The sequence below is a fragment of the Spinacia oleracea genome, chromosome 3 (assembly GCF_020520425.1).
Source record: "Spinacia oleracea cultivar Varoflay chromosome 3, BTI_SOV_V1, whole genome shotgun sequence".
In the NCBI taxonomy this organism is placed as follows: domain Eukaryota; kingdom Viridiplantae; phylum Streptophyta; class Magnoliopsida; order Caryophyllales; family Amaranthaceae; genus Spinacia; species Spinacia oleracea.
The window spans coordinates 7,337,008-7,353,907 of record NC_079489.1 but is presented as its reverse complement, the minus strand read 5'-3'; the positions used below and the strand labels follow the sequence as shown (position 1 = coordinate 7,353,907).

The 16,900-nt window shown below is 35.4% G+C and overlaps 1 protein-coding gene across 1 annotated transcript; it reads left to right on the top strand.

The window, feature by feature from the left end:
- Positions 1-3,819: 3,819 nt before the first annotated feature.
- LOC110797563 (protein TRANSPARENT TESTA GLABRA 1) lies at positions 3,820-9,795 on the top strand. The gene is made up of 2 exons (XM_022002684.2): positions 3,820-5,040; positions 9,343-9,795. The coding sequence occupies exon 1, from the start codon at positions 4,011-4,013 to the stop codon at positions 5,037-5,039; it is 1,029 nt and encodes a 342-aa protein (XP_021858376.2). The 5' UTR covers positions 3,820-4,010; the 3' UTR covers position 5,040; positions 9,343-9,795.
- Positions 9,796-16,900: the final 7,105 nt, after the last annotated feature.

Here is a 16,900-nt window from a genome sequence, read left to right as displayed (position 1 = left end):
AAATCAAATAATATTTCTTATAACAATGTAAAACAAAAAAAATTTGAAAAAAAAATGTATAGAAGTAAGGGAGACAAGATTTGAACTTTGTACCTCCAACAACGAGTTAAGCTAAAGGTTGGGCCGTTGGGGTCCAACCTTTTAGTTTTTTCACCTTTTAGGATCCCAACTTTTTTTTTCACCTTTTGGGGTCTCATATTCATTTTCCGGCCAGTTAACCACAGTTTAACCCACCGTTAACTATACTATCACTCAATAATAAATTAAGCCAAAGGTTAGGGTCCAACCTTTTGATTTTTTCACCTTTCAGGACCCGGATATTTTTTTCACCTTTTCTGACCTTATACGGAGTTATACCCATTTTTCGCATATTTACAAAAAAAAAATTAGTAAAATGAAAAAGAAAAAAATTAGCACTTGACTTAATAATTATAATAATAAATATTATATTATTATTATTAATTATTATTATGTAATTATTATATTAAATTTAATAATAATAATAATAATAATTATTATTATTATTATTATTATTATTATTATTATTATTATTATTTACTAATACTTCATCTTTCCCAAACCCCTTCATGCAATTAAAACTACATAGTACTCTTCTCCAAATGTCATGATCTCGCTAGGAGTTTTAGATTGTATGGTACTAGTATCACATAATTGATTGTAGCTCTTGTCAAAAAAAAAAAAAAAACGTCATACTCCGTAGATAATCTTTTTTTTTTTTTGCTAAGTAAGAAAGGATTATGTTAACCACAAAATGATTACAAACTAGGCTAACTCCAAAGGAAAAGAACCAACTAGATTGGACCCTTTCACTAAGGAGAGAGCAACACAACTATTACAAAGCTTAGAGAGTTAAATCTTTTCTTATTTATAAGACCTTTAATAGTTGACACTTAATTTACGCAATAACAACTGATTTGAATATGTTATAGAAAATTTAAGGTCATAAATTTTAATAGGAAAATTGCTGATTAATTTTTTATCCAGTTAAGCATAAATCATTTTAGTACCTCATCAATTATGGGCATCAATAATCCATTTGTCTTTATTCTCATAAAACAATAAAAAAACTAGTATGATATATTAACCTGTGATCAGAATTCATTTAAAATTAACCCATTTTTATAATTTATACGTCTTTTTAGACATTATTAATATTTTTCAAACAAACCACAAATAATTTCGAGGATATACCATCAATGGCGGATCATCCTTACAGCTTGGGTCTCGGGGCGGAAATTATGTAGTGTATTTTTTGTTCCAGCATCCCCCGTAAACATATGAGTATAATTGTATAAATAGCGTACTCCATTATATTGCTTAATTCTTCTATTGCCATTGAACACCATAACTGAATATATAAATTATGATCAACTTGTAAATAATTACTTGCTTCAATTCTTTACTCTTTAGATTATCTGATGCCCAAATCAATTTATATATGGGCTAAGTTGTGAATTAAGTTACATATTATTTCAACTTGAACTTATTATATGTTAATAATTAGAAACTTTAATAATTAAATTGGAATTGCATGAAAATATGAATGAGGTCTCAAAAGGTGAAAAAAGAGAGTTTAGGTCCCAAAAGGTGAAAAAACAAAAAGGTTTGTCCTCAAACTTTGGATTTACTTTAACATTTTAACTTAAGAACCTAACCTTTTAACCCAAGGACCTAACCTTTTCATGTACTCTGGTTAAATTTGCCCGGAAAAGGGGAATGAGGTCCCAAACGGTGAAAAAAAAAGGTATAAGTTTTAAACGGTGAAAATTGCAAAAGGTTAGACCCCATCTATTAGCTTAACTCCTCCAACAACTTCTAACTTTCAAGATAAAATTACCATTTAAGCTTTTAAACACGAGATATATTATGCATATTTAATTTTTAAACATATCATAAGGGGCAATAGCCTATATCAGCCCCCTTAATTCTGCTCATGCTCATAAATTTTTTTATATAATAGACGGAGTAAAAGGTTTTTTTTTTTGGTTTGTTTAACATTGGAGTATAAGTTAAATATTAATAAGTACAAAATAAACTCGTCTAATCAAGCAAAGGAAACGTAGCCTTGGGGTTAGGGCCTCACTCTGTCAGGAGGAAGTAAAAACACATATCTGATATGTGTGTCCAAATACATATCAGAACATAAGACAAAATAGGAAAAAGGACAAAAAAAAAATTAAATGGTACTTTTCTAAACACAAATGGTACTTTTTTTTATAGAATGGTATTAGAATGGTACTTTTTTTACATGAATGGTACTTCCTTTTTTGTCTTTTAGCTATTTGTCTTTTAGTTGATATGTGTTTGTTGTTGCATGCCCGATATCCGCCTCGACGCACTCCTCTGTCAGTGGGACTGTGGGAGGACATTGATGTATGGACATATTTAAAAAAAAAAAAAAAACAATAAGGCCCATCACGTTTGTGATTCGTACTAAAACCAGACCTTAAAAAAATGAATTTAAGTTCAAAGCACTAACCTAAATTGCTGAAGTCAGTCAATGGCATCAATTTTTCAACGTCGTGAGTTTGGGTTTAGGATTGTGACTGATGAACAATAAGTGTAGATGCAATTTGCATGTCTCTAATTAACACACGATATGAACTATTTGCTCATCACCCACCCTCATCTTATATTGGTGATAAGTGATGACGATATGAACAAAATGTCACATAGGTCACGTATTGTCTCTATTCTTCTAGAATTTTTGTGTGTGAAATGTCTATTTTGTGTTTGATGACTTTTATTTCATCCATTTTGGATGATCCATATACGTTTTGTATTCTCGACCACTGATAATTCGGAGAAATCTGGTATGAATCTGACTGGATAATGTTTTTGGGAATTAAATCAGCAGGAAATGTGAGCATTAGGGAGTGAGTTGAAGATAAGATTGTACTCTGACGACTTTTAGATGCCAAAGTCGTTATTTAAAGAGGGTCGATCATTGGAATACAAAAAAGCTTTTAACTTAATGATCACATCTCTTAATACAGAATAGGGTCATACCATTATCTATATATTTGATGTTATGTAATCTCCACTACTAATTGTAATCCAGTATGGAGTACATTCTTATCAAAATGACGCGTAAAATTGAAGGAGTACGTACACACCACTTATTCATGTTACGGAATAGTAAGCAATAAGACTAAAAATATGCCGACTTTAAATTTAAGTGTCGTTTTGTTGTTGAGAGGAATCGAAATGAAGTGGTTGTTAACTAATGAAAACAAAATTCACATAGTAACCTTCCTAGAAATGGTTATGCTCTAAAATTGTCCTCTCAATATTCACTAGCCTTCTGACCAAGTCAAGCCAATCTCAATCCCAAAAGAACATCAATATCAATATGTATTCACCTACATACAAAATCCCAAAGATGGTTAAGTTTTGAGTAGTATAGTTGACAATTTTACCCCTTCTTCAAAAATTAACAAGTTATGATTTGTGCCCCTTCATCTGGTCCATAACTAGCTCTATCTTAAAATGTGACACGTATGTCGATTAGTACCTCGTACTCCGTACGTAAAAGTTAGTATTTGGTACATCGCCCGAGTCATTAGCTAGTGGACGATTATATTTTGCATTTCCATAGGCCATAGCTCATATAGTCATACTAGTTTTGCAAATCATTGGACAAAACAAGCCATTATGGTCCTATGGAGTACTCAACTGACTAGAAGTTGAAAAAGGCCCATAAAATACATATTATGAGTTGGGCTAGGCCCATTATTAAGTCCAAGACCACATTACCCAGCTAATCCAGCTACGAAACTACTCAAAGCACGAAAATTGTTGACTGTTGACCAGTCAGTAAACATTACTCCCTTCCCTCCAAAAAGTCAAAATCAGCGAGCTCTCACCGTTGACCGTCTCCTTCATTCTTCCCTTCTCAAATTCTATGTCATCTAAAAACCCCCAATTTCCTGGAGAAGATCGCGAACCCTAAATCAATTCAAAACCCTAACACAATTAGTTCCGAAAAGATGGAGAATTCAGCCCAGGAATCTCACCACCTTGCGAACAATATCGTAACCTATGATTCCCCTTATCCACTTTACTCCATGTCATTTTCCCTCTCTTCCGCCGGAATATCTCGCCGGAGCACCGATCAAATCATCGCCGTTGGAAGTTTCATCGAAGAGTACAACAATCGCGTCGATATCCTATCTTTTGACGACGAAACCCTATCCCTAACCCTAACCCCAAATCTCTCTTTCCCTCACCCTTACCCTCCGACAAAATTAATGTTTCAGCCTTCTTCTTCGTCGTCATCGCCGCCGCTTCTGGCTTCCTCCGCCGATTTTCTCAGGCTGTATTCGCTGAAGAATGATTCAACTGAGCTGGTTTCTCTTCTCAATAACTCGAAATCGAGCGATTTCAGCGCGCCATTGACGTCGTTCGATTGGAACGATATGGTTCCTCAACGAATCGGAACTTCGAGTATCGATACGACATGTACAATTTGGGACATTGAGAAATGTGTGGTGGAAACTCAGTTGATTGCTCATGATAAGGAGGTTTACGACATTGCGTGGGGGGAAGCTGGGGTTTTTGCCTCGGTTTCGGCGGATGGGAGTGTCAGGATATTTGATTTGAGGGATAAGGAGCATTCTACGATCGTGTATGAGTCCCCGGAGCCGGATACTCCGCTGCTTAGGTTAGCTTGGAATAAGCAGGATTTGAGGTATATGGCCACGACTTTGATGGATAGTAATAGGGTTGTGATATTGGATATTCGGTCTCCGACAATGCCGGTGGCCGAGTTCGATAGGCACCAGGCGGGTGTTAACGCTGTGGCATGGGCACCTCAGAGTGGCCGGCATATATGCTCTGTTGGAGATGATGCTCAGGCGCTTATTTGGGAGCTTCCCAATGTAGCTGGTCCAAATGGGATTGATCCTTTGTCTATGTACAGTGCCGAGTCAGAGATTAACCAGTTGCAGTGGTCTGCTGCTCAGCCGGAGTGGATTAGTATTGCGTTCTCGAATAAGTTGCAGCTGCTGAGAGTTTGAGGTGTGTATGGATTTTCTTAATATTTATATTTTTTTATATTCTGGTTTGTTTTGTTGTTTCTTGTTTGGTCTGCTTTTGGTTGGAGTTTTGTTGTGGTGCTTGACATTGTTGGAAAGTCATCAGTTTTGAGGGGGGATGAAGTTTGAGGAAATGTAGGAATGGTGTGAAAAATGAAAATATTCTTACCACATAAGATGATAGAAGAGGCTGTTTCTTACACTTAGATGGTATACTATGAAATGATTGATTGCACTTAGCGTTAGGAACGATGAAAAGAAACATAGAAACACTTTTCTTGTACTTTAGATTCTCATTGCTGAACATTTTGTTATAATACTGTGGTATAGAAACATATAAAGGCTGATTTTGCTTCATGTAATTCAGTATATAAGCTGGGTATTTGTTTGGAGTTTCTTTGAATTGTCAGTTGGACAAGTTTAGGCATACCTGTTCAGCCTGTTTCATTCAATAGTTTTTGTTTGAGGGATAGGGGAAAAAGTAATTTGAAAAAATGTGAAGTATAACTCACCTCGAATTAATAAATCGGGAAAGGGGAAACATATCCTTTTTCTTAGCGACAAATTAATTTCCAACGTTAAATGCATTGTTCAGTGTGCATTTACGTCAAACTTCTCAAGAGACTATCTCATTCACCGGCGTAGTGTCGTTTGTAACATGAGAACATCTAGGTGAAGCCGTGAAGGATGTGTGGATGCACTATGCTTGTTGCCCTGGTTAGATGAAGATTTTCCTGACTTGGTTCCTCTATAGGTGATAAACGACCCGACTTGGGTTCCAAGCCCTTGTCAAGAGTTCATCTTTCCCCAATAAGTGCTTATATGTTTAGTTGTAGTGTTTTATACGAAGTACATTTTTTTCCAAATGGAAATTGCCTACCAAGTAGTACTATCTCTATGACCCGTGAAAATATATACTTATATGTTTTATGTCTTTTTCATCTCCAAGTTATCAAAATCCGTTCACAAACTTTGCAATCTAGCCGCAACAACTTTTTTATTTCCGAGAAATTCCTTCTCTAAGAGCATGTACATTGGTGAGATCTCTCCAACTAGCTCTCCACTCTCTCTCTACTATCATCTCTCTACAAGATACTCTCAAGAACCCTTTAAAAAAAATACCTAATATTGGTGGCTTATTCAAAAGAGCTCTCCAATCTCTTTTTTACTATTTGGTGGTCCTATATTATATTATTTATTTATTCAACCTCATTATTAATTGTCTTTCACCAACAATGTGACTTTTCACTTGTCAACAAGAATCAATTCCTGAAGGCGTCTTGGCAAGAGCTACCTTGAAGTAGTTCTTCATGAAGAGCCACTCAAGAGCCTCAATGTTGGTCAAGAGATAGTTCTTTGTTGGAGAGCTACTTGGAGAGCCACTCCAAGAGCCCTAATGTACATGCTCTAATGTATGCCAAGCATCTTGGAATTTTTAAATCCATATAAGTGGTAAATTGTTTTAGTCAAGGCTACATGAATATATTGTAATGCGATAATGCCAATGCATCTTTGTTCTTGTTTTCCTTGTATAATTTTTGTTTTGCTTCACTTACATTTCCGGAAAGGTATTCATAACCATCTTCCTCGAGCTCACATAAATCTTGAGATATAAAGAAGGTTTGTGTTGGCTACTCCAAACTCCATCAAAAATAGAAATATTGGTTGAGAATACGAGCAACTTGGGGTTGAATTGCTTTAGCCATATTTTGGCTCTGAAACCAAATTTGTTGGTGACATCAGATGTATAATGGGTATTAGGATCGAAAATAAGATATATATTGAAAATAATATATGTAAATAAGTAAAGCTGCAATACCTACCTTATATAGTAATGAATAATAGAGATTGCTTAAAAGTTAATTGAATATGGCTGAAGCAATTCAACCCCACTTTCTCATATTCTCAACCACTATTCCTATCTTTGATGGAGTTTGGACTAGCCAACGCAAACCTTCTTTATATCTCAAGATTTGTGTGAGCTCAAGGAAGATGGCTATGAAGACCTTTCCAAAATGCAAGTGAAGCACAACAAAAATTATACAAGGAAAACAACAGGAAAGATGCACTCGCTTTACGTTACATGGTGGCTGATTTTCATTTTCCCAAATCAAGTGCATCTTTAAAGGCTTCTATCACGTTATCAGTAAATATTTTTGTTTTGTAGTGTTGTGGGCCACTGTTTCTTAGAAAAACACCTCATGTTCAGTGATGCGAAGAATACTACGAATTGCGGAAATGACATCCCATAGTTTGAACTTTTCTTTTTCCGAAACTGATATGAGAAGGCATCTTTCTCAAGTTCGAGTTGGAACTTGTATGATGCACAAACTTGAACCTTTAAGTTCTTTGGTGGTTGATTTAGTGGCTAAGTTGGTGAAGGGACCTGTTAAGACAATTGGCTAAGTCGTGCTGCTTGTGCGTATATGTAGTCATGTAGACCTTTACGCTATACTTTGCGTTAATTTCATGGTCATGCACAATATAGTGAAGATCACAAATGTTTGATATTTTGTGAATGCCATCATGGTCGTATATTTGGTTACATATGGCTTAGGTTGTACGAAGTATGTAATCAGGGTCATGTACTCATGCTAGCTTAATGATTGATTGAATATAATTGTATTTTCTTATCTCACTTCACTTTGTGATTTAGTATCGGAACTTTATGATCTAAACCTCCTTTATGGGGATACTTGTTGCTTCTGTAATCCTTGCTTTGTGCTTTAATTTAGAAGTTAGTTCTTTTCAATCAAAGACAATATTCCATTTTTATTTCCTCTTAAATTCAGGGGAGGCTTAAAAACCACGACTATTAGCTCGACTTGCTTGCTTGTAGGTCAAGAACTTCAATGATGAGCGCTAATCAAAAGAGTTCAGATCATCGTTTCCCTAGGTATTCGGGGAATTCTCTCCAGGAATACAAAACTTAGTAAAGGCTCGCATTATTTATGCTTAAAAAGCACTTTCCCTCCTAGGATTATAAGTTTCCTGGCCGCTTGAGAGTGGCAGGTTTCAGGTTGGTTATAGATGTAATTGAGAGGAAAGAAATAGTCAGGTTTCAGAAACTTGATTAATTCCTTTACTGTGGAGCCAAAACCTTGAAAGAGGCCAACTGTCCTGAAAACTGAAACCCCTTAATGGCCTACACCTGCATTGGAAATTAATCCTATGTTAAGTTACTATTGCTTGGCAGAGGCACCTTTGTTAAGATTTTGATTTGTTGAATTCCTCATTAGGCTGAGGAATTGAGCATTTGGGAGAGATTTCCATCTGGAATTAAATTTATTAAGTTCCTCAACAAGGATTCTTTATGGATATTGCTAACAGTTGAAATATTTTTGGACAAATTTCCTTTTTACTCTAGTACTTTTCATGAATGACAGGAATTTTTTTGGCTGGTCCATGTTCACACATTATTGAGATGAGTGTTGATTGTGGATATGTGCGTATTGGTAGTAGCAATTATCATTGAGGGCAAGCTCCTACTACTGGTTGCTGCTTCTTGGATGACTAGTCTCGTAGCTTTCTGATGTTTGTGAAAACTACTATTTGATGTTTAATACCTTCGAAGTGTCTGGTCTTGATACACCTCTCAGCTAGATATTGTATTTTTTTTATGCTATTTTGTACATGTCCTTTTTGTGTGCATGTTTCTACTTTATTAAGATTTAAGGCTCCTTGGGGGTGGGACATAATCCATACCACAAAACCAGGTTTTATTGATAACAGTTTGCTTCATGGAATCAGTTCATGCGTTGATTTCTTTTTATGGCTATAGCCTGTTCAAGGATTCTAAATAGAGTTTCACAGTGTATATCTAAGGGCTGATTTGATTATTGGTACACTAAGTTTCTTGAAATTGAGTATTCTTTAAAACAAAAACAAGGTTTTAGAAACTACTTGCTTGGTTTTCTATTTTGGGTTATCGGTTGCTAGATTTCAGAGGTTTGTTATAAATGACAATTATTTGAACTTTTGAAGTCAACCATATCATAACCTACACCAAAACTGCATTGTGAAAACCAGAAACGGAAAATTCAGAATGATAATGTGTGGTTGTCTTAAGCTTTGCATTCCTGAGGCAACCATCAATGTTTTTAATCCTTGTGCAAGTTTCACACTTTATTGAGTTGGCTACAAGAGTTTGGAGGGTTAAAATGTTGCTTGGTGTTTCTTGTAGCTAGGAGATTGGATGATTTTTGTTTTGGTGTTATACTGATTATGCTATGGTGGCCTAGTATCTGATGTTTTGACTTAAAAGTGTTTTTGTTCTTTTTTGCAGATTTCCTGATGGCTACAAGCCTATCACTTTGTATAGCTGAAAACTTTACTGGGAATTGCTTTTCGATCGTAGCTGTCCACAATCTTTACTTTGCTACAACGAGTTCTGCAGCTCTCTTTAGCTGGGTTAGTTTGTTTCTTACTTCGCGTATATTTCTTGGAAGCCGATTTGCTGTTATAAGATTTGTGTGGATGACCTGAAGGCTGTTTCTCAAACTACGGCTGCTGTGTGATTAGATTAGGATATAGAGGATATGTTAGGACTATTGTTACTTTAAGAAGCTGTAGCTTTGATGAAATGTTCAACTATGTTGAATTTTTTTATTGCCCTCGTTGGCGGTGGCAACCTTGGCTGCCAGTATTGTTTTATATTAGAACATGAAGGTCATGTATATTTTGTTACCGAGTAAATCGAATTTAACATTATATAAAAGCAAAAATTATCTTGTTGGAACCAGGTTTTTCTATAGGGAATTTGTGGATAAGCAAGCTGTTTCTCGAACTCTGGCTACAATGTGCTTGGATTAGGTCATCAGGATATACAAGGATATCAGTCTACCTTGTTTAGATAACTGTAGTTATAAAAATAAAAAAATTGACCAGAGGGGCATCAACAACCTCGGCTGCTAAACTTTTTCTAATACTGAAGCTAAGAAACCTTGTGTATCTTGATGCATTAAGGAGATCAGATTATCAGAATCCAGTTTACTTTGAAAGCAAAACTGTACTTCTCTGATCTCTGTATCCCACGACTCCTGGTATGTGTTTGGGCTTTGGGGGTGATAAACTGAAAATCACCCTTTGCTCGCGAGATTCAAGCTGAACTTGACATTCTAGTGAGCTTAGCAGCTAAACATAACTTGAGATGCTCGCGAACAAGCTTGAATATCAGCTAAAATTTAGAACGTAACTAAGTTATGAGTATAACTAACAAAGTATTTATTCTTGGTTATCTTTTCCGAACACAAGTGCCTTTCAAATCAAAGTTTAAATCTGAAAGTTCTGACTTTTGAGTTAGGAAAAGCTCGGGATGCGGCTTAACCTAGGATGTAAGTGTAGTAAGCCAAGCAACCCTAAACTCAAGCTCAGCTTGCTATCAGTTGTCACCCTTCAGCCTGGTCTGAGGGTTGGAGAAGGAAGACAATAATCACACATGTGTTTTCCACTTTAGAGGGTGAGATAAATTCTGGTAGTGTTATGTTTAAAGGTGCATTTATGCAGTACTTTAGTAACTTAGAGAAGAAGGGATCACCATGCAAATTGATCTACTTTAGAAGTACTATAAAAAGTTTTCAATTTGTTTAGAAAAAAAAGAGGGGTATTTCAGTTCTACCTTATTGTGTTTAGACATAAAGTTTTCAATTCTTGGTGATGTTCAGTTTTTCCTTATTGTGTTTTGGCATCAGTTGTTATTTTTAATAGATTAATCTCTTCTTTTGTGGTCCCAGATTTGTTAGAATAAATTTATTAGAAACATTCAGAATGTTCTAAGTAACCTAATAGTATATAGGACATTGAAATCTAGTTTATTCCCTGGAAGTAGTAGGGTAGCTGTGAATCCACTGTATATGGAAGCACTAATCAATCCTTTTATCAACTAAAAACAAGTGTTACCAAACATGATCATACAGGAGAAACTCTGTGTTAATGCACCAAATTATGGGCTTCTTTTGTAAATTGTTGCTGCGTACATTGAAAATATTTCATGAGATATTTTCTTGGAAGTAGGAATAAAGGAAATAATACTAAACCGGAAAGCAGAAGAAATAACATTTGAGGATAGTGGGATATGATCATCATATTCACACCATATACACGAATCGTTGAGTGTCAAATCGCTTCGGATTTTTCCATATCCCAATCAAGTAGAGTTCATGGTTTTTAGTTAATCAAATAGAGTTTATATTATATGGTTAATGACTATGTTCTATGTTTCAAGCCCCCACTTCAACCCAAAAAGGCTAAAAAAGAAGGAAAAAGATATTATTGTCTGTGATCTTACTCTGAGAACTGTGGACTGAGATGCCCTTTCCTTATAGTCTCTGTCTCTCTGTCTGAATGATGTCTACCTATTAATATTTTTGTTATTGTAGTTCTTGCTCACCTACCATTTTGCGCCCTTTGCTGGTAAAGACAACATTCTCAATCTAAGCCCCATTTTCCATTTCCTTTTTCACTCCATTTTCATAGAATAATAATTGCAGGACACATCTAGATGCCAGTTCCATCCTGAAATTGATTGCGTCGCTAATCACGTCTTTTATTAAATACTAATTCCTAATTAAACAAAGTTTGTACTGCCTTTTGCCTTAATCCATGTGAACCAGTCAATTAGCTTTGCTGGCCACATGCTCTCACCATCCACCCAACTAATAATAACTCTTAACTCTCTGAATTATTTTTCTTGAATTTCTTTTCACTGATTTAACCACATAGTCTAAAAGTGCAAAGATGCGATGATGTGAGATTTCATCACCCTTATCATACCTACTTTTAAAGTATCTAAAATACAAAAAGTAAGGTAGTTCCACTTCTTTGATGGGTGAATACTAAGTAGAAAAGATAAAAAGAGATGTCAATTGGAAAAAGAAGAAATCACTACTTCTATTATTTGTTTTCCTCTAATCACCAATGCATTACTGCTGTACTCCCCTATAATGTTTGCCTTCTCTAATGCTTCTCACATTGTAACTCTTTTTGAGTCTGGATCCTCTGTCCCACAATCGTTCCCCATCTCCTGTCCCAAACTCCCAACTCAACAAAATTGGATGAACTCTATTTATAAATTGGTCACTTTTTGGTTAAGATGGGGGAATTCCAATGAGTAGTAGATGAATTATCATCGAAAACCAACTTTTTGGTTGAGATTTATATTAAAAAAATCATTCTCAACAAGTACATAAACCTCATTTTTTAAAATAAAACCCATAACTCTATAAAAACATTTATTAAGGTGGTAGAGGGTGTGCATGAGTCAAAACATTAATAATTATTTGTGTTTGATGGGATATGGATTTGGGATAGAGGATCCGGACTCGTAACTTTCCGTGTCTCTGTTTTTCTGGTGAAAATGTGCATGCTAATTAGAACTTGCATGCCTCTCTTTTGATAAAGTTTCTCACCCTCTTCATGAATATGCACTCATCCTAATGAAAGGTGAGTTCTATTAATCCTTGTACTGCCAAGATATTGGAAGACCTAGATTGTTGTTGTTGTTTTCCTGCATTAACTAGAACTTGTTTTCCTCTCTCCTAATAAATCCCATTAGATCCTGATAAGCATTGTTTTTATGTACTGAGGATGCATACAACATAAACATTTACAATGTGTTTGGATGAGTGGATTTGAAGAAAACAGGAAGGGAGGGAGAGCAACGGATGTGTTGTACTTTAGTTATGGTTAGGGGTGTGCAAAAATTGGTCCGGTCCGATCGGACCGAAGTCAATCGGTCCGGTCTTCGGGTCGAGAAATATCAATTTCCGGTCTTCGGTCTGGTCTCGTCCGGTCCGGTCCGGTCCAAAACTCGATTTTAGACCGGACCGTTTTTTCCTTAATAAAATATAATATAACGTATTTAAAAATTTAATTCTCTCCTTTAATATGTTGTAAATATTACTATATTGTGATATATTTTATTTTAGCTTCCAAGAAAGGCCTCAAACAAATAGTTTTATATATATACTTTTTCTTTTTATTACTCCCTCTGTCCCTTAATACTCGCACCGTTTTGACTTTTTGCACTATTCACATAATTCACTTTGACCCTATTTTATTTATAGTATATGAAAACAAATGTTAGTATATAATGTATTGTTGGCTTCATCATAATATATATTTTCAAAATATTAATATTTTTATAAGTTTTTATAATATGTAGTTAAAAATATTGGTGGTCAAAGTTGTGCATTGGCAATCATGTCTTGTCAAAACGGTGCGAGTATTAAGGGACGGAGGGAGTATATTTTTTATAAAAATAAAAAATATATAGAAATAGGTATACAACCGGTCCAAACCGGTCCAGTCCGGGTTTTGGACCGATTTTGTGAGTCCGGTCTGGGTTCGGTCCAATCATAATCGGTCCGGTCTTCGGGTCTTGAATTATCAAAAATTCGGTCTTCGGTCCGGTCTGGTCCGGGTTTGGACCGATGAACACCCCTAGTTGTGGTTTGGACGAAGAGAAGGTGAGGGAAATGTGAGGATCCGTGTTTCTTGTCCTTGTAATAAACCAAATTCTTGCAAATTAGATATATTTGGATATAGATTGAGCAATGAGAATTGAAGGATCCAAGTTCCTATTCTTTTAAATAACCAAATTCTCCCAAAGTTAGAGGGAAAACACAAGCCCACTTCTCCTCCTATTCCCCTTCACTATTACTATCCAAGTAAACATTACTTTTCATATAAAAACCCAGCTCTAGTTATCCAAGTTATGCAGTGCTGAGATACTAAACATAGATATTTGTTTTCATTTTCGACTCTTGTCACTGCTTTATCTTTGCCTGTTGGAAAATGCTATTGTAAGAACTTTTGGATTCAAATAAAACTCATAGCATCTTTTACGAGGGGTACTTACAGTTACACCTGGTACTTCCTTTTAAACTATCCAATGGGAAGAATGTATATGTTTGTATGGTGTTCTGTGCGACAGCAAATCCCATTCCTGTTTTCTGCAATCGTGTTGCTTTGCAATCGGGTGTTGGTCTATCATCAACTACAGAGTTTATTGGGTTTGAAGTCTTTATTGGACTTTTGGTATTAGATTAGACTTGAGTAGATTAATTAGTGTCCATGATAGCTACTTAATATCCAAAATTTCTGAAATCTTATCATGGAAGTTTTTTGTAATGCATCAAGCAGCTTTTCTAGCATGCCCTCCTTGCTACTTAAATCTGCAACTCGCATTTTTACTTCATCCCTTTTACTGAGCACTAACAAGTTGACTTTTACTTGGCTAGTTGGCTGAATGACCATAGTACATTGAACTAGGGCTAGGATTGTGGTTAGATATTACACGCATGCCTTATGCCTAGCTTAGAGAGCTATGTGAAATATCTGTAGATATGTTGCTAAGGCAAAAACATCACTGTCATATTTGAATTAGCTTAAACATTACCTCTTTGTCAATTTATTCAATAAAATTGGGGAGGAGTGAGCCTTTTACGTTTACCCGGGAGCATGTTAGTGGTGTGACCTCAATCTAAAGAATGACACGAGGCTTGAATTATATTCCGCCCTTTCCATTGTTTCACCACCACTTCGAGCACATAAACTTATGCTTCGAAGTGCACCTAATAATAGGCCTTAAGGGGATGGTGGCGGTTGTAGTTTGGTTTTCTTTATTTTTAAAGAATTCTTGTGCATTATTCCCTGTACACTTTGAGTTGTGATCATTGACTACCTTTCATGGTACAATATAGAAAACATAATCAGGAAAGTGAGTTTCATAATTGCTTACGGAACCTACTTGTATGTTATTATATGAAATTAGATTGTGACTAAATAGGATTCTTTTGTCTGATAGCAGTATTTGTATCTTCTGTAGAAGAAAATGATAGAATTAATGACCCAAGTGGGTCTGGTGGGTGGTGATTGAGATCTCTAGTCACTCTAATTATTATGTTTCGTTGGTTTTCTCTATTTGAATTGGAGGTACATTAGTTATTGGCATCTTATTAAAAATCAAACATCTAATTTTTTCTTCATCCAATAAATTGAAATACTTTTTTTAAAAAATTTCCTTGAGTAAAAACAGAGGATCAAGTTGGACACCATTTATGATTTCCCCTCTCTTGGCTTTTTCGTCACATGAACGTTTTGGAAAGTTTTAACTTAGCCTTTCCTTTTTCTTCCCCTCATTTACTCTTTCACTTGGTGTAGTTCCATGTTTCCATCTTGACTGTTGGAATGTTGCTTAAGTTTCCCATCTAAACATAGGAAATCTTTCCTTTCATTTTCTTATTATTGCATTCTATGTTACTAGGACTCGAGTAGTCGCGTTGACATAAATGCGAGTTCAATTGTCCAACTTATATTTTCTAGAAAAAAGTTCCATGATTTTGGCCAAAAATTAAGTGTCAATACTTACCAATGTTTAAATATCAAGGATTCAACATAGATAACTAGAGGTGAAATAAAGAGTGTGAGTAACATAGATTGTGTTATTGCCTTTTTCTTATGGTGTGTGTTAGGCTTTGTTCTCTTTACCTGGTCTGGTCTGATTTTTCTAGTTACTGGTTTGGGATAGTTTGATGTTTTCTGTGAGTGTTTTTTCTGATCTAGTATGATAAAGTCTTATTTCGTTAAGTTTCTTTCCTGTAACATAATACACCTAGAACAACAACCGCATCTCGATCCCCTATTGGCCGTGTTGTACGAGATTAATAACATGGACCTTGTATCTTAACTAATTGGGAAGAGCAGTAAAAGACTGTCTTCAGAGTTTAAACTGCCAAAAAAGAGATTGTCTTTGACAGATCTCATTTTTAAAAGTCACAGTATTTGTACTTAGGACCATAATATAGCATTATTTAATTTCTTTCAGCCAGTCTAACAGGACAGAACCCTTCTTAAATTAGCATTAAGAATTGGAATTAGGAATCTTGTGTTTGTAGAAATTGCTCTGAGAACATGGTTCCCCTGCACGTGGGACTCTTTCTCAATGGTTCCATTCCCTTCTCAAGTTCTCACCATTTTTGAAGAGTGACCTTTTTGTTTTAAATTTAATCAGATCTTTGATTACCCTTTTTAAATCTGATCTTAACTTCCTTGAATGTGATAGCTTTTTACTGAAAATGCTTTGCAATAATTTACTTCTTTAATTTTTTTAAATTTTTTTTTAAAAAATGTACTGATTGGGAAAAAAGTTTCTCTTTTACTTTCTGATGGCTTTTGTTTTGCCTCGCTTGATTTCTCTAGTACATACCAGTATCAATCAGGATGGTCATGTGTTCTCATTGATTCATGGTGAAGTAAAGAAGTAAAATGATTCCCATGCTAAGTTACCAGGATTTTGGAATAGGCAGGAGTTACATACACGGATCTAGTGATTTTTCTCAACTTTTGGTCTGATTTGTAGCATTGAAAAACTATCATGTTTACCAAACAGTCTATGGTTCTACTTCTTTTGTTCAAAATGATTATGTATTTTGTTTGAAATGAGTAAGTTTGCTGTTTTTCCTTATAAAAACAAAGTACAAACTTTATCTGATTGGTTTAAGCTCTTGACATTTCCATATAGTTGCATTAAGCCGCCATAATTGACTTTCGTATCCCCAAGGATCCTGGATTTCTAAGAACACAGTAATGTTTCTTAGCTTGTGTCTCATAATAGATGGGGAAAAGAGGAGGCAGGGTAGGAAGTACTCCTGGTTTATGATAGATGAGAAAAAGGGGGGGCGGGGGAAGCGGTATAGAAGAAAATACTCATAGACAAGACTACATGTTGGAATCACTGCCATGGTGGAGTCTTTATTTATTTTTATTTTTTTATTACTGTTTCTTGTCTTCTTGATTATGATTAAAGCGAGGGCGTGCAGCGTGCCTCGACTGGTAGAGTCGTA

Coding starts and splice junctions, on each gene's coding strand:
- LOC110797563 (XM_022002684.2), top strand. CDS start 4,011: ATGGAGAATTCAGCCCAGGAATCTCACCACCTTGCGAACAATATCGTA.